The 23,509-nt window shown below is 37.1% G+C and overlaps 2 protein-coding genes across 2 annotated transcripts; both read right to left on the reverse strand.

Moving 5' to 3' along the window:
* Positions 1-6,007: 6,007 nt before the first annotated feature.
* On the reverse strand, positions 6,008-14,656 carry LOC126690599 (uncharacterized). Its single transcript, XM_050385821.1, has 10 exons — positions 14,438-14,656; positions 14,304-14,332; positions 14,158-14,204; positions 13,397-13,464; positions 12,554-12,592; positions 11,788-11,924; positions 8,695-8,785; positions 7,869-7,940; positions 6,672-6,784; positions 6,008-6,383 (listed from the first exon to the last, which is right to left on the reverse strand). Exons 1-10 carry the CDS (start codon positions 14,518-14,520, stop codon positions 6,262-6,264), a joined length of 801 nt encoding a protein of 266 aa, XP_050241778.1. The 5' UTR covers positions 14,521-14,656; the 3' UTR covers positions 6,008-6,261.
* A 1,908-nt stretch (positions 14,657-16,564) lies between these two features.
* LOC126690600 (DNA-directed RNA polymerases II and V subunit 8A-like) lies at positions 16,565-23,080 on the reverse strand. Its single transcript, XM_050385822.1, has 5 exons — positions 22,885-23,080; positions 22,673-22,785; positions 21,275-21,402; positions 18,419-18,537; positions 16,565-16,983 (listed from the first exon to the last, which is right to left on the reverse strand). Exons 2-5 carry the CDS (start codon positions 22,743-22,745, stop codon positions 16,869-16,871), a joined length of 435 nt encoding a protein of 144 aa, XP_050241779.1. The 5' UTR covers positions 22,746-22,785; positions 22,885-23,080; the 3' UTR covers positions 16,565-16,868.
* Between the last annotated feature and the right edge of the window lie 429 nt (positions 23,081-23,509).

Genomic DNA, 23,509 nt, shown 5'->3' on the forward strand with positions numbered 1-23,509 from the left:
AGGGACACGATTATTTAACGGCCTAAGAATGACGTTGGGCTCGCACATGAAAGATCCCTCACAATATGAGTTGTAGAGAATGGGCTTAAAAGGCTTGGCTTTGATCGCGGGGCGATGGTCCGGTCCTGATTTTAGGGGGACTCATGTAAAAAAGGGTTCAACCTGAACATCCAAGCCCTACAGCGTCGTAGCCTGAGGTGTTGGACTCCTCGGACTTAGTCCGAGGAGCATTAAGTTCTTCCCCTTCTTCTCCTTTTTCTTCCCCCCCCCCCTTTCTCTTGGCTTTCGTTTTCTTTTATACTCGTATTCCTTCCTCTCTTTAGGGTCCACGTGTGAGCTTTACCTTCGGAGCAGAAGACTTGTCCTATCCGCCCATACCTCAAGTGGTTGGAAGTAGACGTAAAGGTTGAATAGCTTAGTCAATAATAGGGGCTTGTCAGGCACAGAGTTCTCTACTACAGTATGGGCAGTCTTTTCACTTATCCTATCCGTGCATTGAACTCCTCCTTGACAATGGGTCTCCTCAGATCAGGCCTTGGGCCTTGATATAGGGCGGGCCTGGGCCATGAATTTTCTGGCCCACAATAGCCCCTCAAAATCCTGCTGCCCGACTTTTAGTTGGGGAGGAGAGTTTGGTGACTTTGGGCCCACATCACGACTCGTTCAAATTCTGCATGGGAGACATGCCAAGTCAAGAGTCATCCCTTCGTTCGCGAGTACCCTGAAGTTTCAGCAATCGAAGCGCGTCTTCCCGAGGATCTTGAGATCCTACGGTTGTGGATGGTGTGGGAAATTGAGCCAGAGCTGCCTTGTCTGCAGCGCGTCTTGGGAATCTGCTCAAATTAAACTAAATGACCCCTCCTCACCCTTTATATAAGTAGGACAAGTGGTTGCTCTCCTGGCATATAAACCCTTCCTCTCTCTTCAGAATCATAACCCTTTGTCCATACTCAGTTCCCTCCTCCGGTGTCATCTTCCCTTTGCGCCGTATGTTTGAGGCTTGGATGGAGATGGAGGAACTTCACCCGCCACAGAGGCACCGGACCCTTCCGAGACGCAAAGTGATGTGGCCTGGGCAGGGGAGGCACAGATTTAAGGTGTCTTCCTGCTTAGACATGGTGGGGACGGTGTTCTCCCATCTTTTAGTCAAAATCCGAAGCAGGTTTTGGTTACGCCAGATTTTTGGTGTGTCAGAAGAAAGATTTTCCGCCATCAGCGCCGTCTGCCTTGTCGCAGGCAAATTTTGGTGTAGGCTCTTCAACTTCCGGTTCCCGGCACCTTCTCTTCAACGATGTGGGCCTTAAGTTGGGCTCCCTGCACCTTTTCTTCAGCTGCGCTAGCCCGAAACTGGGCACTCTCTGCACCTTTTCTTGAACGATGCAAGTCCCATGTTGGGTTCTTTTGCTGCCTGAGTTATGGGCATGTAAAAGTGTTGAGGAAGAACAAAGTCTTGAAGCAGCAGCCAACCTCTCATCTGTACTACCTCCTCGGCTTTATCTTATTCTCTTGTATTACCTCCTTGGCTTTATCTTATTCTCTTGTATCTTTCTTTTCGATTATGTACTTAGCTTTAATATAAGCTGATTCCAGCTTTTCATTGTAAGCTGTACTATTTCTTTGTTTTAATAAAAGGGAAATTTATTTATTTGTTTTGAATATTTTTCTTTTTTGCAACACTACTTTGTGAATGGATGTGCTCCATGTGTGTTTTTCTTCAATGATACTTAGAGCAGAAAATCTTAAAACGGAATCCAACTAATTTTAATTTACCGACATTACCAGGCAAAATAACGATAATTCACAGTAAATTAAACTTAGGAAACTAACCGAGATAACAGCTGAATATTCTGTAATAAGTGCGAGGAGACCATCCGAGAACGATAAACTCTAAATAATTCATCTGATGGGGTAGCCGAGCAGTAAGGGGCTCCGGTTATGTTTTTGGTAACATATTGCTCTATATTGCATCAGTCCCTTTGGTACTGAGGATCCGAGAGCAGACTTGAGAATCCATGCAGTTTAGGAATTAACCCAATTGTTAATGAAGAATTCTCCTCGGAGGGATTCTAAGGTCCATGCAATGTAGTTTTTCTTTGAAGTAATTGGTTTCCCCATAGGCTTGAGTCCGAGGACCATGCAAGGCCTTGATTCTGTCCAAAACTTGTGCTTTTTCTCTTAAGTACTTGGTTTCCCCATAGGCTTGAGTCCGAGGACCGTGCAAGGCCTTGGTTATGTCCAAAACTTGTGCTTTTTTCTTTTGAGTACTTGGTTTCCCCATAGGCTTGAGTCCGAGGACCATGCAAGGCCTTGGTTCTGTCCAAAACTTGTGTTTTTTTCTTTTGAGTACTTGGTTTCCCCATAGGCTTGAGTCCGAGGATCATGCAAGGCCTTGGTTCTGTCCAAAACTTGTGCTTTTTTCTTTTGAGTACTTGGTTTCCCCATAGGCTTGAGTCCGAGGACCGTGCAAGGCCTTGGTTATGTCCAAAACTTGCGCTTTTTTCTTTTGAGTACTTGGTTTTCCCATAGGTTTGAGTCCGAGGACCATGCAAGGCCTTGGTTCTGTTCAAAACTTGTGTTTTTTTCTTTTGAGTACTTGGTTTCCCCATAGGCTTGAGTCCGAGGATCATGCAAGGCCTTGGTTCTGTCCAAAACTTGTGCTTTTTTCTTTTGAGTACTTGGTTTCCCCATAGGCTTGAGTCCGAGGACCATGCAAGACCTTAGTTCTGTCCAAAACTTGTGCTTTTTTCTTTTGAGTACTTGGTTTCCCCATAGGCTTGAGTCCGAGGACCATGCAAGGCCTTGGTTCTGTCCAAAACTTGTACTTTTTTCTTTTGAGTACTTGGTTTCCCCATAGGCTTGAGTCCGAGGACCATGCAAGGCCTTGGTTCTGTCCAAAACTTGTGCTTTTTTCTTTTGAGTACTTGGTTTCCCCATAGGCTTGAGTCCGAGGACCATGCAAGGCCTTGATTCTGTCCAAAACTTGTGCTTTTTTCTTTTGAGTACTTGGTTTCCCTATAGGCTTGAGTCCGAGGACCATGCAAGGCCTTGGTTCTGTCCAAAACTTGTGCTTTTTCTTTTGAGTACTTGGTTTCCCCATAAGCTTGAGTCCGAGGACCATGCAAGGCCTTGGTTCTGTCCAAAACTTGTACTTTTTTCTTTTGAGTACTTAGTTTCCCCATAGGCTTGAGTCCGAGGACCATGCAAGGCCTTGGTTCTATCCAAAACTTGTGCTTTTTCTTTTGAGTACTTGGTTTCCCCATAGGCTTGAGTCCGAGGACCATGCAAGGCCTTGGTTCTGTCTAAAACTTGTGCTTTTTTCTTTTGAGTACTTGGTTTCCCCATAGGCTTGAGTTCGAGGACCATGCAAGACCTTGGTTCTGTCCAAAACTTGTGCTTTTTCTTTTGAGTACTTGGTTTCCCCATAGGCTTGAGTCTGAGAACCATGTAAGGCCTTGGTTCTGTCCAAAACTTGTGCTTTTTTCTTTTGAGTACTTGGTTTCCCCATAGGCTTGAGTCCGAGGACCATGCAAGGCCTTGGTTCTGTCCAAAACTTGTGCTTTTTCTTTTGAGTACTTGGTTTCCCCATAGGCTTGAGTCTGAGGACCATGCAAGGCCTTGGTTCTGTCCAAAACTTGTGCTTTTTCTTTTGAGTATTTTTTTGTACTTATTTGCTTTTTCGAAGGTCAGCCCCTTGACCATGGCGGGGAAGAGTTGGCTTGAGGCCGGAAGCCCCTAGAGCTGCCCGTGCCGTTGGCACTGCAGGACGTAGCCCCTGGCAGAAGTTTATGTCGGAACAACAACTGCATGTCACCGGAGATGGGGGAAAACCCCTCGAATCTCTACTTGCTAGAGAGTTGACTTCACCGCCACCTAGGCCAATGCGCAAGCCTTCCCACAGACAGCACCAATTGTAGGGACATGATTATTTAACGGCCTAAGAATGACGTTGGGCTCGCACATGAAAGATCCCTCACAATATGAGTTGTAGAGAATGGGCTTAAAAGGCTTGGCTTTGATCGCGGGGCGATGGTCCGGTCTTGATTTTAGGGGGACTCATGTAAAAAAGGGTTCAGCCTGAACATCCAAGCCCTACAGCGTCGTAGCCTGAGGTGTTGGACTCCTCGGACTTAGTCCGAGGAGCATTAAGTTCTTCCCCTTCTTCTCCTTTTTCTTCCCCCCCCCCCCCCTTTCTCTTGGCTTTCGTTTTCTTTTATACTAGTATTCCTTCCTCTCTTTAGGGTCCACGTGTGAGCTTTACCTTCGGGGCAGAAGACTTGTCCTATCCGCCCATACCTCAAGTGGTTGGGAGTAGACGTAAATGTTGAATAGCTTAGTCAAGAATAGGGGCTTGTCAGGTACAGAGTTCTCTACTACAGTATGAGTAGTCTTTTCACTTATCCTATCCGTGCATTGAACTCTTCCTTGACAATTGGTCTCCTCAGATCAGGCCCTGGGCCTTGATATAGGGCGGGCCTGGGCCATGAATTTTCTGGCCCACGGGAGGTATTTGTTTATTTCCCAAATAAAAGAGAGGAAAATTGGTTGGTTTCAAAGATAAAGGGAGAATTGTGAACTACCCTAAACAAGAGGGGAAAATATTTTTCCCCTAATAAAAAGTCCAAAATTTATAGCCTATTTCGTATTGAATACCAAGTATTTAATGTTATAAATTAATGTCTCAAACTTTGCGAAATTATCCATCTCCATTATTTATTTTTGTTATTCTAGACAATAATGGAGTAAAAAAAAAAAAGATTTAAGAGCAAGTCATACGTAAAACTTGGAAGGGTTTAATCGATGGCTTTTTTTTTTTTTTTTTTTTTTTTTTTCTTACTTTGTTATTACCTTGAAACACATAATTAAATAAGAGAGATAGATAGACAATTCAAATTAATAAAACTAAAAGCCTAGGATTTAATATAAAGTGTAGCATAAAGTTTTTTTTAGGTAAAATGGAAATTTCATTAAAACAAACTAAAGGCTACCAGCAACAGCAGGAATAGCCCTGTTACAAAACACACCCTCCTTGTCCGCACTAATAAGATCTAGCAAGTCCACAGGAGGATCTTGATACACATAAAAACAACAATCTTGAAGTACAACTTTCCTAGCTAAAAAGTCAACACAAAAATTAGCCTCAAAATAGCCTCAAAAATATGAAGTGTAGCATAAAGTTATCAGAAATTAATCATGCGAAAATAATATTGTACCAATCAGAATAATATATATATATATATATATATATTGTGAGAAACTACCAATCAGAATAAATAAAGTTGTAAAAAATATTATGTTTTTTTTAAAAAAATTTCTTCCTGTTGAGGTATTTGGTAGTTTTATTTACCAAACAAGGCCGAGCTGGAATTTATTTACAGTCCAGCCCATTAAACTGGACTTGCCCAGGCCTAAAAATATTCCTAGTGATACCAAAGAGAACAGAGAGGGATACAATTACTATTAGGGAGACACAACTAATGCAACACAAAAAACAAAAAAAATCAACCCAACCCAACATGAATGGTTTTTATGGATTAATGGGTTAGGTTGGGTTGAAATTTTATTTCAAGCTTTGGGTAGTTTATCTGAATCTAACACTTCCCTTACTTGTAGAGGAAAGATGCTATTTATAATGTGATCCATGTACGTAGTCATTTGATTTTATCTAATTTTTCTTTATTTGGACTTATTTATCTCCCCCGTTAACCTTGCTGTTTTCTCAAATGAACATCACATATTTTAGAAAAATTTAATAAATTTTAGGGACGTGTGAATTTGCTCATTCTTTTATATTGATTCTTAAAAAAATACACATTTTATTTTGGTGTAAGCATTATTCTTAGATTAAAAAAAAAAATGGAATTCAAGGCCAAATATTATCTGGATTGAAAACAATAATAATGAAGTAAATCCAATGATTTAGAAAACCAAAATTGTCAGGTACAATGGGGGTAAAAGGTGTTGCCCTGTAAACAACTGCATTTGATCAGGCAATAATGGATACTCAAAGTAAAAAGGAAAAGGTAACTTATATCATTTTTGAAATAAGAAAGTTGATATAACAACTAAAAACAGGAAAACCAACCTACACTAAAACGCACAAAGTAGATAACTTAAACCTAGAGATACATAAAATTTTCTTTTTAAACAGTATTATGACTAACTACATACAGTAAAAGCCAAAATCATGGTACAAATCCTCACATAGGCACCTTTTCAGGGCGTATTTTTGTTACTGTTCCTTTGTAAATACCACTTCACCATTTACTCACTTTCTTCATCACTTTCCTGTAGGTTCATATGATTCATATTCCTTTCAAGTGGTGGAAGCCCATCTTCAGAATCGCAAGAGTTCTCATCCTCACTATGAGATGCCATGTCTGTTCCTGTAGCAGCCGAGAGCAAAACATATTCTGAGGTCAGCATAAGTCATTGCCGTGCTAAGCTAAGCAACAATTTTGCATAAATAAAAATTTTCCTCTCATGATGACATACATGATTTAGAGTTCATGTTAAGGCTTATGGAAAGGATTATGAGTACAATGGCCTCCAACTGGTCTCTCTAGAGTAATAGGCATATGATAGGTCTCATGGAGATAACATAAAAGGCAGAGAAAATAAAAGGAGTGCATAGAGAATTGATTTCTTTTGTTTTGACAGCCACAAACATATACCTTTCACTTCTGGGAGAACCTTTGGGACCTGACTTTCTTGTGAAAGCCAAGAATTTTGAACCGAAATAATATCAGCACTATTTTCACATTCAGAGTATGCCTTTAGAAGTTCCCTGCATTTAAAAAAAAAAGGGTCAAAATTTGAAAAAGAGTTAAAAATTCAACTCTCCAAGGAAATGAAATTGCATCGTAAATACAGCTGCTGAGACAAATGCAATTTTTCTTCCCAAATCCTCCGGAATCAAAACACCCTGCAATTTCTAGGATCTCCTTCAATCAATTATTCCAGTGGTATTACAGTGACTCATGCTTTAGTTACATTTTGAAAGATTAACTTGTGCCATCTTAACTTATTGAAAAGATCTCTTACCATGTCAATATAGATTTAAAAATCTTCTTTCTTATTTCTTTCTTTGTTTTCTTTTCATGTGGCCAACCTTGATATTAATTAGCATGTTAAGGATCCATAGCCGACCCCAATTCTTTGAAACTAAGACTTGGTATGGTTCTTGTGATTGCAATTCCTATGCTGTAACTAACCTTCTAGAAGACTAGAACATAATAATTAACTAATTCACTCCAGCAGGGACCTGAGACCCAACAAACAGATCCTATTAAGATTAAGAACCCAAGTCAAACTCAAATATCAAGAGACAGGCCAGGTCCAGAGGGAAGAAAATATCATCTTAATGCCAACTCAACTAGGTGTTTCAGATATGAGGTTTTGTCTGTTTTACGGTAAAACTTTGTGCAGACAGGCACACTCAATGAACTGACCTGAGGTATTAAAAACCCCAGGCAATTAGTTTATGCAATTTAAATTTATATCATGTGAAAAACTATAAAATAATTTATCCAAAAGAAGAAATTAATTGCAAAGATTTATGTAGGTTCAAGATTATTAGGATTTTTGAAAGATATGTCAGATAGTTGTGTGGTTATACTTTCTGCACTCTTATGATCAATTTATAAAAAAGAAATAGAAGTTCATTTAAGGAGTTGAAGCCCACAACTTCTAAGGGGGATAGGGACACTCAATAATGATATCTTGGTCATCTTTTAGTGCATGAGGTTAAAACTTTTAGGCCTGGTCAAGTTAATCTCTAATTACTTGCATAGATGGGCCACACTTCCAGTTAATAAGTATCTTCATATTTCAAAAGGAAAAGATAAGTTGATAAATAAACAGAGACACACCTGTTGAGGGATAGGAAAGCATGGCCCCATTTGAACTTGCCAAGCAACAGATTTGCAGTTTCCTCTTCCCCACTGTTAAACAATATAAACAGAATTGTGAGAACAGGTTTAAATTCCTCTACTGCAGAACATATTTGATCTTGGGTGCAACAGAATAAGACATGTTCATAACATAGAAGGTAGAGATATCAAGCATACTAGAACAGTGACCCGTCAAAATTAGAGATGCTGCTGAAGTAGATTATGTATGACTCAACCTAAAAAAAGTTGGGAACGGAAAAAAAATAAAAAAAGAAATTAAGTAAAACTAAAAAGGACTGGGTGTCTTGAAAGTATCAGACAATCAGAGCATTTTCCTTCAGACATCAGAAAAGTTCCATCAAATGCAAGATTTAATAGCTAGTTCCACAGAGGGTGTGCCTTATGGTGGGATCAGTTGTCCCTGAACATTCATAGGCTTAAACATTATTAGGCTTTTAAAGTCTTGTTTAGCTATTCTCCCATAGGAGTCTCATTATAGTATCTCTGAACTTTTGGCTACAGGAATACAAATAATAGCAACTTCATATTGCCTCTTACCAAAACTGAAATGAGCCAGTAACCTCATCTCTCAAACAAACAATAATTACTCACATTAGACTATGTATATAATATGTGATAAGAACTCCTTGTCAAAACCCACATCTATAATGCAATCTACAGATCAAATAAGTTAATAGCTGGTTGATACAACAAAACATGCACCAATGCAAAAAGAGAGTTACAAACTTCAGCATGAGTTTAGCACTTTAAGAAAACTGTATAACTTAGGAACAGGTTTGGGTACCAAATGATTAGAGCTGCAGATAATGCCTCCACGCAAGATAGTTGACATGGTCTACCATAATTTACTGGATTTGCTGCAACCAGCCATGGTACTGCAATTTCAAGTGATTTGTCAATGTTCAGGGACAATCAAACACAACAATTCCATGACCAATCACAGACATTTCACAAGTGCAATAAATTCCAGGAAAACAGATACCAGAGACATTTCACAAGTGCAATAAATTCTTTAACACATCATCTCTATAAGGAAATTAACCAAAAGTAAAAAAGTAAAAGATTGTGTAAGAAATTATATGTGCAAAGCCACATTAAAAAAAATAATAAATAAATAAAAGAAGAAGAACAAGAACAGGAGTTGTTTTCAGATTCTGGTGCAAGCAAAAAAATTGTATCCCCCTTTGATGTTATACAAGAAAAAAATTGTATTCCCTTGCAGACATGATAACTACAACCATAGGCCAGAATATAATCTCCCTATGCCAAGGTGCTTTTAACTTGACATTTTCCACCAACAAGGATATCAACAACTTCCATTCACTTAAACCATTTAATCAAATTCAAGCCAGTCAACCAGCATACCTTCCGTAATTCAACAAAACAAAAGCTTAAATCAAGAAGTCATCAGGTGAAGGAAAGAACCATAATTTCAATCCAAATAAAAAGTAAGCCTCACTCTCTTCAATAGAAAAATCTTTGCTTTAAGGCAATTCGAATTCCCATACATTACAGATTCTGCAAGTGATCCCACTTTCTCGGTTTTGAATGAGCCTCCGGCCATCATATCTCTATCCTATGCCCTTACATATACGTTTCTCTTCAGGTAAATCAATTGGATCAATATAGAATTTAGAAGAACAATCAATGCATTATTAGTCACAGACATTTGCAGGAAAGGGGCCATTTATCAATGTAATGACCAAATTTTTTATAAGCAAAAATTTCATTAAATATAAAAAGTGACTGGCACTAAGGATGTGAAAGACCAACTTCTCTAGTTAATAGTCTGGTATAAGAAAAGTAATAAATGTTAATAAGCCTGCTTCTAATCAATGTTAGAAATTCAAGTTGTACATATGGAAATTGCAAAATTCTAACCAATGAAATACAGACAATATTTTTTCCAAGCGTTGACAAGCTTGGAATGATTTATCAAAAGTAATTTTTTTTATAGGTAAGGTACAAATCTTCCTGAAGTTAAAATTTTAGTGCACTCCATTAAAGTTTAAAATATCCCCATGGACTCCTTCCAAACTCCGTACTTTATCATTTGAAATCACATAAAGACAATTTCCACAATCAATGGGTTTTGAACCCATGACTTCATCCTCCACCCATAAAAATGAGAGGAGGAAGTGCCATTTGAACCAAGGTTCATTGGCAAAGGAATTTTAATCTTTTTTTTTAACAGTAAAAAAAGAAATTCATTCTTGTTTCAAAGTTCTTGAGTCAGTCCACAATTCTTTAGGTGGGACAATATGCAACTTCTGGTGGGGACATGGAAATGATAAGAGAAAACCCCATCTCATAAGTTGGGAAACTCTTTGCAAACCTAAGTCAAGCAGAGGCTTGGGTCTTAGGAAAACAACTTGGATGAATAAGGCAATGTTAGCCAAACAGTTGTGGAGACTTTCAAACCAACCTTCCTCAATCCTAGCTAGAACCTTGAAGGCCAAATACATTCCTAAGGGTACTCTCCTAGATTGGAAGTGTAAACCACAAGACTCCTGGAACTAAAAAAAGCCTACACTCTTGCAAGAATTCACCTTTGACACAAGCCTAGTAGAGATTGGATTAGTGGAGGGGGATAGACATCAACCACTCAGCTGGGTACCCTCCCAAAGTGAATGAACCTCACCTTCAAGAACTAATAATTCATAAAGTCTCTGAACACATTAACCTCACCAAAACTTGGAATACACAACTCTTGAATCAAATCTATGCTTTTGAGGAAGCACGATATATTATCTCCACCCCTATCTCCCTAACAGAAGGTGAAGATAAACTTATCTGGCCTTTATCAAGCAGTGGATTATATGAGGTTGAGAAAGGTAGTCTTAAGTTCAATAATAATGGTAATAGTAGAAGAGGGTTTTGAAAACGCCTATAGAAATTAACAATTCCATGTAGGATCATTGTTTTCCTTTGGAAACTGTTGAACAAAGCCCTGCCTATACAATCATGCTTGGAAAAGGAGAAATATAGTGAGAGATAAAGCACGCAGTTTCCTTTTGCAAAGGTATTGTGGCTGGGAACTGATATTAAACTTAGAACAGAGTCCCTGAAGCCTTGCAATATCCACTACTGGCTTAGTAATGGCTGCGAAATTTGGAACACTATAAGGAACTCAACCCACAATTTGACATCATTATTGCTATGACTCTGTGGACAACATGGAGATGTAGGAACCAACTCATCTTTGAAGGTAAGGCACTTATGTCTTGTAATATTTTGATTGGCAGGTACAATGCAGCATTTATAAATAAGGAGGAAGTCCACCCAAGTCCGATACACCACAACGTTTTTGATAACAGGTAGATTCAACATGATTGGCAGTTACTGCTATAGCAGGTCATAGTACACACAATACAAGCAGAGGAAGGATTTCCTTTCTAGCCAAGGACAAAGAGGGAAATGAGGACTCTCAAACACCAGACACACAACACTGTTAGAAGCTAGAGAGGCTATCTACCAAGCTAGCGAGGATTCCAAAGCATGGTTATCCTGACATAGGACAGACACATCAAGGAAGCAATAGCAGGGAGAGAGTGTGTTCCTTGGACAATTCTGTATTGTTGGAAGACTTTGATCAATGGAGGGAAGGAATTACCTTGGGCTGTTTTTTGATGACTGCTACTTTCTAGGGGTCAGTGATGAATTGGGCCAAACCTCAATGTATTCTGTAGACTATACTGAACCACAACTTCCATCCTCAAGGATGTACCATTTAACATACAGGAATTTAACAAATATACATATTTAACAGCAAGGATGTACACCTCTATTTTAAATAAGAAACTATTAATATCCCTGATTAGTGTCTAAATAATATGATCAGCAAGGTAGTATACTATTTAAAGAATGAAGTCCATACAGAGTCGAGGAGCAGCACAACGCAGCTTCACGAAAGGTACATCACTCAAACGTGCCCATGAGCAATCCACAACAGCTAATCCTTTCCTCTTCATTAAGCTATGATCTTCTCTAGAGACACATTGTGTACCAACTGGACTGGATATCCCAAAAAAAAAAAAATAATAAAGAAAGAAAGAATACAGGAATTTAAATGTTTAATATACAAATATAAATATTAATTTATAGTACATTGATTAAATTTCAACCTACGAACTACCCCACCCACCCTACCTTTGCCACCTAAGCCATAAGGAATGCAGCAATATCCAATTTCATTTAGGAGGTATCATCTTTTTTTTCCTTTTTTTTTTTTTTTTTTATAGGAAATTTAAGGGGTATCATCTACTTTACACAAATAATAGGTTGCCTACAGATTTACATTCAAATAATGAATTGTAAGTGTCTCTCCCTTACGCTTGGCAGTTGGCACACAACCAAACATTTACAGCCCCATTAACTTGCCCACCTTTCCTGGCCCAAAAATCAAACCAAACAGATGCTTCTGATCATTGAGGATTTCATTCTTTTGAGCTCCTTGGGAAAAGGGGGGCAGTATTAAGAAGTAGCATTTGAGCTAAAACTCATTGATGACATCACAGATCTCCATATTAACATAACAAAGATAAAATTTGGATTCATTCAATAAAATAATTTAATACCAGACAAATTTTTTGATAAGTAACACCACAGAAAAATTAAGGAAAAGCAAAGTAATCCGTAAGTACCTTAAAACAATTCCCCCAAAACCATTATTCACACGCAACTCCTGCAAGAATTTTTTTAAATGTCAGGATTACTGACGTGTGATAGTGTCTCTATGTCATGACAGAATGGGATGTTAATAAAAATACTATATTAAGTAAATAATTAGCTGAAGCAAATGAATCTCAGCTTGAACAAAAGTTTGGTTTCCAAATCTCAAGTAAGCATGAATCCATTGTATTAAACAATTGCTTTTTGGTAATTAGTTTAAGATTCAGAACTACCATAGAATGTTCCTCCCTCAGATTTCATATGAGAAATCCCAAATCTTCTCTAACCACAAGAGAATCCTTTCATAATTCATCTCTCCAAGGACTCAACTTCTATAGGTTATGTGTACAAGGCTCTTGCTTTTGCAAGGTCTATAAGAGGTGATTAGTAGGCAACCTTACCACAACTTTGGAGAGGTTGATTCTCTTACTCGAACCCCCGACACATTGCTTGAGCAGATGGCACTTGCCATTGCACCAATGTCTAACCTCTTCCCTATATATGAAAATTCCATATCTCATTTTAAAAGATTCAAGACTTACTTTGCTATACCTCTTAGGAGTTAGGAGTCTAAGTTTAATTGGCCAATAGAACTTAATCAAGAATAAATAACTCATGATATTCTCATTTTCTACCAAACACAATAAAATAAATGAAAAAGTAAAATACTTTAAAATGATGTTAGAGACCAAAAGCCAACCCTCATGCCTAGATAGAATCAACAGTAAGGAATAATTACATTCCAGTTAACATAAGACAGATGTAAATTTGCATGAGCAAAACATGAATAGAGACAAAATGTGAACCAGAGACTTTCTTTTAACAAGCCGAATCTTGAAAGCTTCCGTCCCGTGCACCTTTTTGCATCGCATTGCCCAAAATCCTGAACCAACAACACAACACCACTTAATCTCATTGTCGCAAAACTCCATGCAATTCAAATGTAACAAAGTTTCAGATCCTAAAAAACAGCATTGATCTTCCCCATAATAAATTTCAAATAAATTTTTTTTCATAGAAATGAATTAGAGGGAAAGGGGGTTTGAGAGACAGAGAGAGGGAGAGGGGGGGAGAGATTATCTTTGAAACTTCGTTAAAAACACTAAAAATCCAAGCAAAATACATAGGCATAGCAGTGGACTAAGAGGAAGGGCGAGTGTAACAACACAGACAAACAAAGGAGCCATCCGGCAAAATGATGTCAATCCCCCACTGTGTGTAGCCCACAAGATGGTACTAAGATTTCACCCACCCCAGCATTCAGTCAAATACAAATGGATCCAATAACAGTTATAACCAAAATATAATTACTCAAAAACAATATTTTTTATATGAGTTAATGAGTTTTAGCTCAAATAAAACTTTGTTCTCCCATAAAAATGAATGGAGGATGAGGTCACATGTTCAAAACTCACTGGCTGCATGTGGTAAAATTCGTACCCAATACACAATGCTCTCATAGTAGAGAAAAAGGCCAAACACAAAATGCAGCTCAGTTTACAATGGACAGTATGCAGAGCACAGAACAAATCAAAATAAAAGAAAATTTAAGGTAGTGAAAAGAAATTATGCATACCCACATAGCAAGTTGGATTGTCGGACCTGCTGGCTCCTCTTCAGGTACTGCAACAGCAGAAAAGTTATCAGAGTCTTTCAAACTCAATTTTTAAAACCTAAGATAAAACCAAAAAAAAAAAAAAAACCAAATTATTAAATTGTAACCTTGATTAGATGGCAGAGACTCGTCCTCCCTGAAAAAGAATGGGCAAAGTGAGAAATAAGAAACTCAAAGCTAGAAATAAAACCAATAAAAGAAAAGAAAAGAGAGAGAGAGAGTGGGAATGAAAAGGAATAACCGTTGAAGTTGATGGGTTCGGCTAGATTGGCCCCTGTGGGAGTGGTGGTTTTTGTTCCGGCCGGTCTTGTTGTTGCGGCCCATGTTTATGTTTTGTGAAGAAGAATCAGAGGAAATGAGCGAAGCTCGATCACTGAGAATAACCCTGCTTTCAGAGTTGACAACGGTGGCTGTGGCTGTGGCGGTGGCGTGTGCTTTCTTGGCTTACATTCGCTTGGTTTATATAGGTTACCCCTTTTTCGGTGGAATTAATAAAAAATAATATATTTACAATATTTTCACAACATTTTTACAACAAATTCTAAGTGGCAGGTTGTTACTGGTTGTTATTGTTGGGGCAAAAAAGTAATCTTAGTGTTAGATTCAAATTTGAACCTATAACAACTAATCACCTGTTATTTATTGTAAAAATGTTGTAGAAGTAGCATCTCTAAAAATAAAATATTACTAGAGTTTATCCTCTGTTTGAATCTTGGAGAATTTTCCTATAAATTAATGCGTGTGAGACGGAAAATTGCATATATACAAAGGGATGGTCAGATAATCAAAGAGGTTTACACATCTTCGTTTGTAAAAAAAAATAGTGGTTAACCCAATATTTCATAGTCAACTCAAAATTTGAGATATAACTTATTTTTTATTTTTTGGGATGAAAATTAAAACTTGCTATTGTTGTACCATTTCACTATGAGGTGACACATATGATATTGCTCCGAATCAGTAAGGTGGATGGCCTGGCTTCGGTGGGCTATCGAAACGGTTGAAGGCCTGTAAGGAACAAAACACAATCAAAGAGGAGACCGGAGAAGACCGGTCGAACCCCCTCCGATGGAGAAGTTAGTCTCGTAAAGAAGGAAGTTCCAAGTATTTGGGAAAATTGTCTTAGAGAAATTCTTATCGCTGTCGGGTTCAGACTGGTCCTTTATATAGGGAGCCTGGGACGGTTATTTGTCCAATAACCTCCCTAGGATTTGTGGAAGCCAACGAGTCCGGAGTTAACTACCTCAACGGCTATAAAACTGTAACCGCTAACGGAAGTTAACTTATTCGAAGGATTTGTTAAGATAGTTGCGGTTCTAAGTGTTGCGCTTTCGTCCGTCTGGTGTAGGACGGTTTGGTCGTCCAAGGATATCCGATGATTGTTCATGGACAACCCTAATGGACGATCATGTCGTCCATGGGAGACTTAACTTATAGAGTGGTGCTATTATCCATGAACGTTTCTCCTTCTTCTGGGTTAACACTTGGATCAACCTGCACTGTAGGCTCTGGACAATCCATTTGGACGAGCTGGAGATGGATTATTTTCCGCTTCTCTATCAACATACATTAGAACTAGGCTTCAATTGTGATTTCTTTATTAGAGATCCATTAAGAATATGTAAATATTGGTAATCTTTGTGACCAACATTTTCGAGTTACGTGGCTACTAGAACAAATTAGATTTTTGCATCATGAAAGTTGTACTATATTAAAAAATCAAATTCCAAAAATGAAATAAAGAGGGTCAAATTTCACAATGATAATTTTATTTTTTAGTTGAATGCAATTACATCAGCTTTTGACTCCATATGAAAGTCTTCTAAACCAAATTGAGTAAATCCTCATCACTTTCACAACATGCCACTTTGAGATTTGGGAATGTATTATGAAAATATTGTAAACATAGTATTTATTTAAAAAAAATCTTCTCTTTTTTACCAAGGTAATAAACTTCTTTTTTATGGCTTAATTAATTCAAACCTTAACTAATTATTCCAAGGAGTAGAATCCAATGATTTATTTTTTGAACGCATTTTAACCAAGAAAAGCTTTCCATTCCATTTTTTTTTTCTTTTTTACCATCACTTCTATTTGCTTGGTCATTGCTCAAAAGTATGTCACACGTTTCTCAGTATGCATCCATGGAAAAAACCAACCAAAGAATGATATAATCAAAGAACATTTTTTTTCCTTTGCAATTACTAGGATGAACTTGTGATGATTGCTTTAACCACTATACTTTAGGACCATGATGATCTCACATCCTGTACACGCCATTCACAAAATGTAGACATCAGGTGGAAGATATTGACACTTGATGTCTACACTTTGTGAGTGGTGTGTGTGTAGTGTTGACATTGAGAGAGAAATAATTTTCCATACATATATTGACCTTCCAATCTCAGGTTAATTCCCATTTCCACCAGTTCTCTGCAGAATACAGACCAAAAATTCTAGCTCATCCAGACAACACTACACTAATCATGTCTTCAAACTTTGCATGGAGAACCCAATCACACAGAAGACAGGTAAAACAAAATTCCCACCATAAATTTGGTGTCGACTATTATGAGTCATATAGTACCAGTTAACATGACCTAGTTTGGAGGTGGTTTTACAATCAAAGAAGTTAAATAGAAATTTGTTGATAGTATAGGATGTCAGTTTTCTCATGTCAGCTTCCTCATAAGGAGAAACAATTTCTGATCAAGCTCAAACCCACCACAATGGGAAGGATCACCTTTCAGCATCAACTGGAGCCCACCAAATGAAACATATATATCCCTGAAACCAAATATGAAATCCAAAATTAGATGATTAGAATGAAACCACACCCCCACCCCCAACAAAAAAAAAAATCATATGGAAATGTTGTTTTGATTAGATAATTATCTAATTTTTTTATGAAAATGAGATGATTATCTGATAAAAAGAGCTCTGTAGGGGACAAATATTCATTGCAAATATAGCAAGGAGAATACATAGATCTGGACCATTCATCTTGTTTGATACCCACATGAGCCCGTGTGGGTGTCAAACAAGATGTATTCACAATCAGTCCATGACAATTGCAGTGGACATGTGGAGTCAAACAAGATGTACTCCCAGATACCGCATACCTTTATACTTAAATAAGAAAATAGAGTCAGACAACATAGACATGGGAGCTATTAGGTCCTTGCCAAATGTGTACTGGTGGAGGTTGACTTGGCACCCTAACATAATCTTAAAACATGCATTCATTTGTTGGCTGGCCATTATGACAGGTTGAGTACACGTTACAGGTTATTAAGTTGGGCTTATAAGGTGATACTCTATGTGTTCTATAGAAGATGTATTGAGAGTAGGGATCACTTGTTCTTTGAGTGTAAATATTCAAAGAGACTATGATATCATATTTAAGATCTATGTTTGATCAAATTGAAGAAGTATTCCTAGGAAGATATTCTGCAATCGGGTGTGAGTTATTTAACAGTAACAAGAGGGTGGCATGGGCTGCATCAGTTTACCATGTATGGCTTCATAGAAATGCTAGAATCTACAATGGTGCTTTGAGGACTAAAGAAAGTGTGCTTCAACCTATTAAGAGGTTTCGAGGGTATTTTAGTCATTTTAGAGATTTCGAGGTTTTTTTGGTAATTTTTTAGATTTAGGGGTATTTCAGTCATTTTAGAGATTTCAAAGGTATTTTGGTTGTTTTAGAGGTTTTTGGGTATTCTGGACCATTTTAGAGGTTTTGGGGATATTGTGGTCATTTTGGAGGTTTTAGGGCTTGGTCTTCTTTAGAGATTTTGGGGGAGTATTTTAGTGGTTTCTTGGTTAGTCATTCTCATGAGTAAGTAAATGAACCACAATTCTTAATGTTCACATTATGGTAAGGTGACCTTGATGGGATGCACATCACGGCGAACCAAATACCCCCTAAATGGGAAGAAAAAACAAAGTTTTGCTGATGTAAAAATTATAAATTTACATAAAAAAACAAAGTAATGTGTAGTGTGGGGATTCCCTGTTCAGTTTTTAAGGGCATAAAGGATGTCGTTGAGTTGCCAGTGGTGTTTGCAGTTGCATGTGACTGCTTGTGTAAACTTGTTTGTGCTCAACAATATCTTGCTTAATCTTAAAAATAAATAAAAAAATAAAAACCTACTACAGTAATTCCAAAAGAAACACAAAAAAGGATACATAAAAAGAGTGGTTGAAAATCATGTGTACATACACTGTTACCCTAGGACCTGAACTTCCATCTAAAGTTTTAGCTTCAGGTTCATCTGAAATCTTATAAAGTTTCCCATGCATGATGTATTCAAACTTGTCTGCAAGTGACTTCTGCCCACCCTGGGAAAGGAGTTCAAAACACAGGCAACATGAAAGATTTTAATCATATAAAGAACATAACAGTCAAAAACAAAGTCAGAAAGTATTCAACATACACCTGCCCAAGATTAGGTGTGAATGATATGAAAGATTAAAGAACACAAAAAGATTATCAAAAAAAAATAGCATCAGTCAAAATCAAGCATCGAGAGAGCAGGAAACACCAGATTATCATTAGCTTCTATCCTCAATCCTTATATCATTATTATTACAGTAGGTGATCAAGCAAATCCTGGCCATTCAACAAAAAGCCACATGCAAGTCCTGAGATATACATTTTTTTTCAAATTTGACACAAGCACAGTTATGGGCAAATCTAGATGTAGATATTTCTCAGATGGAAAAATAGATACTAAAGTAAGAAGTTGTGCTCTAGAACTGCATATATATTTACTGGAGGACCACAGACCAATGTTCATACAGTTTTTTGATGGGTGCAGTCCTCAACCAATTTTGAGAAATAACAATAAGCTTCTAAACAAATGGCTTTCAGGCAATACTTATCACAATTTTTTTTTGAAAGTTCTACACTACTAGAAATACAAATTATCAATGCCAGGGCATGCGACAGAGCATCTATGCAGGCAGCGAATTTTCACCTTAGGGTTTTTTTTTTGTTTTTTTTATTAAATCAATGACCATATAAAATTTAAAGAGTTTTGAGAGATTTAAACAAAAAATTGGAGCTCAGTCAAAAAGAATTAAATATCTGCAAAGTCAAGATGATTGAATAATCTAATTGCTTCATCACAGATTCATCATGAAAATTCCTATTTAGGCCATATATCCCTTTTATGGCATAATTGCTTCAAGTTTCCATCCATATGCCAAGAATTAAAGACAGAAAAAACTTTTGGAGGGGGAACCAAATACAGAGCCTAAGAGATTGAGTTCGCTTCTTCCAACAATCTTGAACCTGATATTTTCAGATAATTACATAAATTACTTAGGGATGCAACCCTGGTTGGTCTGGGTTGGAGGTAACCCAGGCTCAACCCAAGGTTTTCAACTTCGAGCCCTAATCCAGCACAATCTGACCTTTAACCCATGCCAGCTTGACTAAAAAAAATTGGGCTCTAATTAGCTTGTAAACCAGGTTAAAACGTTTTAAAAACGGTTAGGTTTGCATTGGTCATGGCAAAAGTTCCAAGTTCAAAAAAGCTTATTCAGAAGAAAATGTCAGAGAAAGTCTGCAAACCTTAACATCAATACAGTGAATTATTAAGAAGGAATGTACTTTATTTTGGCTGCTAGGAGACATTCGAATCTTCGATTGAGGTAGCAGGTATTTACAAAGACTGCACAAAATGTGGATCAAAATGAATTCTTATGAATTCCTCCACCATCTTATACCATTCGATCACTTAGGGAACTTATAGGCAACAACTTCAGACGATATTCTAAACCCTATTACTTCCAAGAAACTCAAATAGCAAAAGAATCAATGATCTTCTAGGAGCTATTACTTACCAGAAACTCTTTTTTTTTTTTAATAAGTAATGGAAATTTTATTCAAATTGTCATAAAAGAGTCACCGAAGTATATAGGATGTACACAACTGGGAACCAAAACAATCAGGCACACAAATTACAATCATCCATCAAATCATAAATTGAAGAAACAATATGACTTCCTACGATTGACATCCATTCTAATAGTGTTTTAAAAATGAAACTTTTCAGGTGTGCTATTGACCTTTCAAAATCCTCAAAACTCCGGTAATTTTTCTCTGGCCAAATGCACCTCATCAAGCAATGAGAAGCTGCCAACCAGATAACAACCAAACTTTCATTGCCAGCATGCTAGAAGTTCAACCACAGTTTTCAGTATTACCGAATGAATTCCAAACAAGGTGAACACCATAGACCATAGCTCGAAGACAATAGGTTATAGGACAATGTAATAAAAGATGGTCTGCTGATTCCCCACATCTTTTACACATATAGCACCAATCTAGGATCTACACTCTCCTCTCGTATAGATTATCAATCATCAAAATGTTCCCCAAATTCGCGGTCCAAACAAAACGCAACTCTAGAAGGAACCTTTGGCTTCCAAATGCTCCTCCAAGGAAAAAATTGATCACAAGCACCCGTCACGGCCTGATAATAGCTACCCACCTCCAAGGTCCTTCTCTTAGAAGGTATCCAACAGATCTCACCTCACCAATACCCCTCAAAGAGACTCCATATATAATATCCACAAAATTAAACAGAGATTCCAACTCCCAATCCTGAACAGCAAGCAAGAATTTCATATCCCAATAAAGAACCCCACTGGGGAGCTTCATGAGATCAACCACGTAAGGCTCCTTATCATTACTGATTCTGAATAATTCCAGAAAACAAAAGCTCAGAGGACTATCCCCACACCAAACATCATGCCAAAATTTCACTCTTGACACATCTCCAATCTCAAACTGATAACTAAAAGCTTTTTGTCTTTTAAAGCTTCAATTAATTACAGGTAACTAAAAGATTAACATGGCTTTAGAGTTTGTTAAAGCATCACTGCATATAGGAGCTTCAACTTAAATTATTAATCTTCAACAATTGAGGTTTACAAGAAAGAAAAAAATTAATTCTCAGGAAAAAATACAAATAAATAAGTAATGACTCAATGAGTTGTGGTTCGTACTATACTCAACATCTGCAACCCAAAGAAAAGGGCCTAATATACCATAAGAGAAAAAGATTACCTCCAAACTTAGTGTGGTAGATAATGCCACCAAAAATCTCTCTTCTTTATCAATAGGATAAATCTCTGTATTCACATCTAGTTGCATGAACATGTCACACTTCTCACTCTGTGCTTCAATTCGAGTAACTACATAAAGATGTATACAAAACTATAAACTTAAAATGCCAGCAGAACAATCAATTTTTTTTCTTTTTTCTTTTTAATGATAAAGAATAACAATCAAGTATAGTTAAGAAAATTTAAGTGATCATTTTTGATTCTGTCTAGCTTAACAAGGAGGACTGCATAAAAAGTCATAGAATCTTGTAAAAAAGTAACAAATAGGTTTCAAAAGTAATGATACCACAAAATAATAAAACATACACAACAACTTATTTTAAAAGGCTAATATGTCACAACCCAAAAAACTTGACTAGTGCGCATGTCCTTTTAGCAATTACAGCATTCTAATTTGCAAGTTGCAAAATTCCAGTACAGATTCAGTGAACTTCTTTTTGACAGGACCTTCTAAAAAAGACTCATTATCAACACACTGCCAAAGCAACCTTCATATCAAATAAAAACTTTCCCACATTTTGTGCCACTTAGACTTTTTTACTTTACGCCTTAAAGGACTCCAGAACCTTCCTTAATGTGCACTCTTCCCTGTCAGTAACAGCTGCAATTCATGCAGTTTATTCATTCACAGCAAGGTGCTATTTCATGTTAACTGCAAACTGCCCACTGTGACCGTTATTGTTTCCTACGGAAACTACTGATTTGTTCCTGGTGGCAACCACTAGAGTATTGCACAATAATTTAAGGTCATAGCTTATTTACCTTGCAGTGACTTAGGACACATGATGATTGCTCAAAGCATCTGTATCTATAGAATTTGATGAAGAGAGACTTAAGTTTCACTTTTGCCTGATAGTTTTAGAACCTACCATGCCCACTGACAATGGAAACTGACTTAACACGGGGTGTCCATTTCATAATTGAAGGTTACTGCCCAAGCAAATTCAGTTTTGCAAGATGACATGTCTGGCTTCGACAAGGAGACACACATGCACATACACAAACATGTATATATATATGTACTTATACATAAATAAATAAACATGTACATATATATATGTATCTAACAATATACATTAGTCGAGTCACTGCTGACAAAACCAATTGACAATTGATACAATCATAAAGAGAGAAAAGTAACCTTGGTAACAAAGGGGAAAAAAAAAGTTGCTTCCCCTGTATTTAGTGGGTATTGCAACTTTTTAAATATTTTAATATAAAATATATTGAAATCATGTTTTATTAAGCACACAGCAAAAGCAAGAAACAAAGATAACCAAGAACTAACTGCATATATAGTTTGGTGAACAAGCAGATTCCAGAAGGACCAGAAGCATACCTTTATCATATTTTTTGCCGTCTGGATTCACGCGCTGCACCTTAAAAATATCATCAAAAATGAGCTCACCCATCCTTACTAAAAATCTGTTTGTCAACAGCAAATGTACACACCTGCACAATTGTTTGTCATAGTCAGGGCCGGCCCTTAGAGTTAGGCAATTGCCACAAAACAATCACAAATCAAAACACTCAAAACCCTAAAAAATTTACCTTTCTCTCTAGTCTCTGCTCTCCACCTCTCTCTAGTCTCCAGCCTCCACTGTTCAGTCTGTCCTCAGCCTCTCTCTGATTCTCTGCTCTCCGCCTCTCTCAAGTCTCAACTGCTCACCTCACCGTATCAGGTTCTGAGGTTCAGGAATCAGGTATAAAATTATAAATATTTGGGCTTTTATTTGTTAAGAACTTAAGATAACTTTGTTTATTTGGGCCCTCCCTGTCCCTGGCTGCTTTTGTAACTTTGTTTATCACTTATCAGTTTATCATTATGGCTGCCTGGACCCTCCCTGGACTGGGCGTTAAGTTTGGGCCTTCAAATTTTTTTTTTTTTTAAAGCCTGCAATTTTTTTTTTTTTTTTAGTTATAGATAGGATTTGTTTTGTGTTTTTTTTTTTTTTTTTTTTTGGTGGGTCTTATTAATAAGTCTTGTGTCATGTTATGGCTGTGCTTAAATTTTTGTTATGTTTGTGCTTAATTTTTTTTTTTTAATTTATGCAGGTTGAGATTACTAAAAATCTGTTATTGTTCAGTGAAACTATTACAATACTTTTTATATAAATTAGGTTCTGTTTCTCATTTGCTCTATATTTGAAAGTTATTTTTTATTTTGGTATTTATA

Source organism: Quercus robur, chromosome 6 (genome assembly GCF_932294415.1).
Source record: "Quercus robur chromosome 6, dhQueRobu3.1, whole genome shotgun sequence".
NCBI lineage: Eukaryota > Viridiplantae > Streptophyta > Magnoliopsida > Fagales > Fagaceae > Quercus > Quercus robur.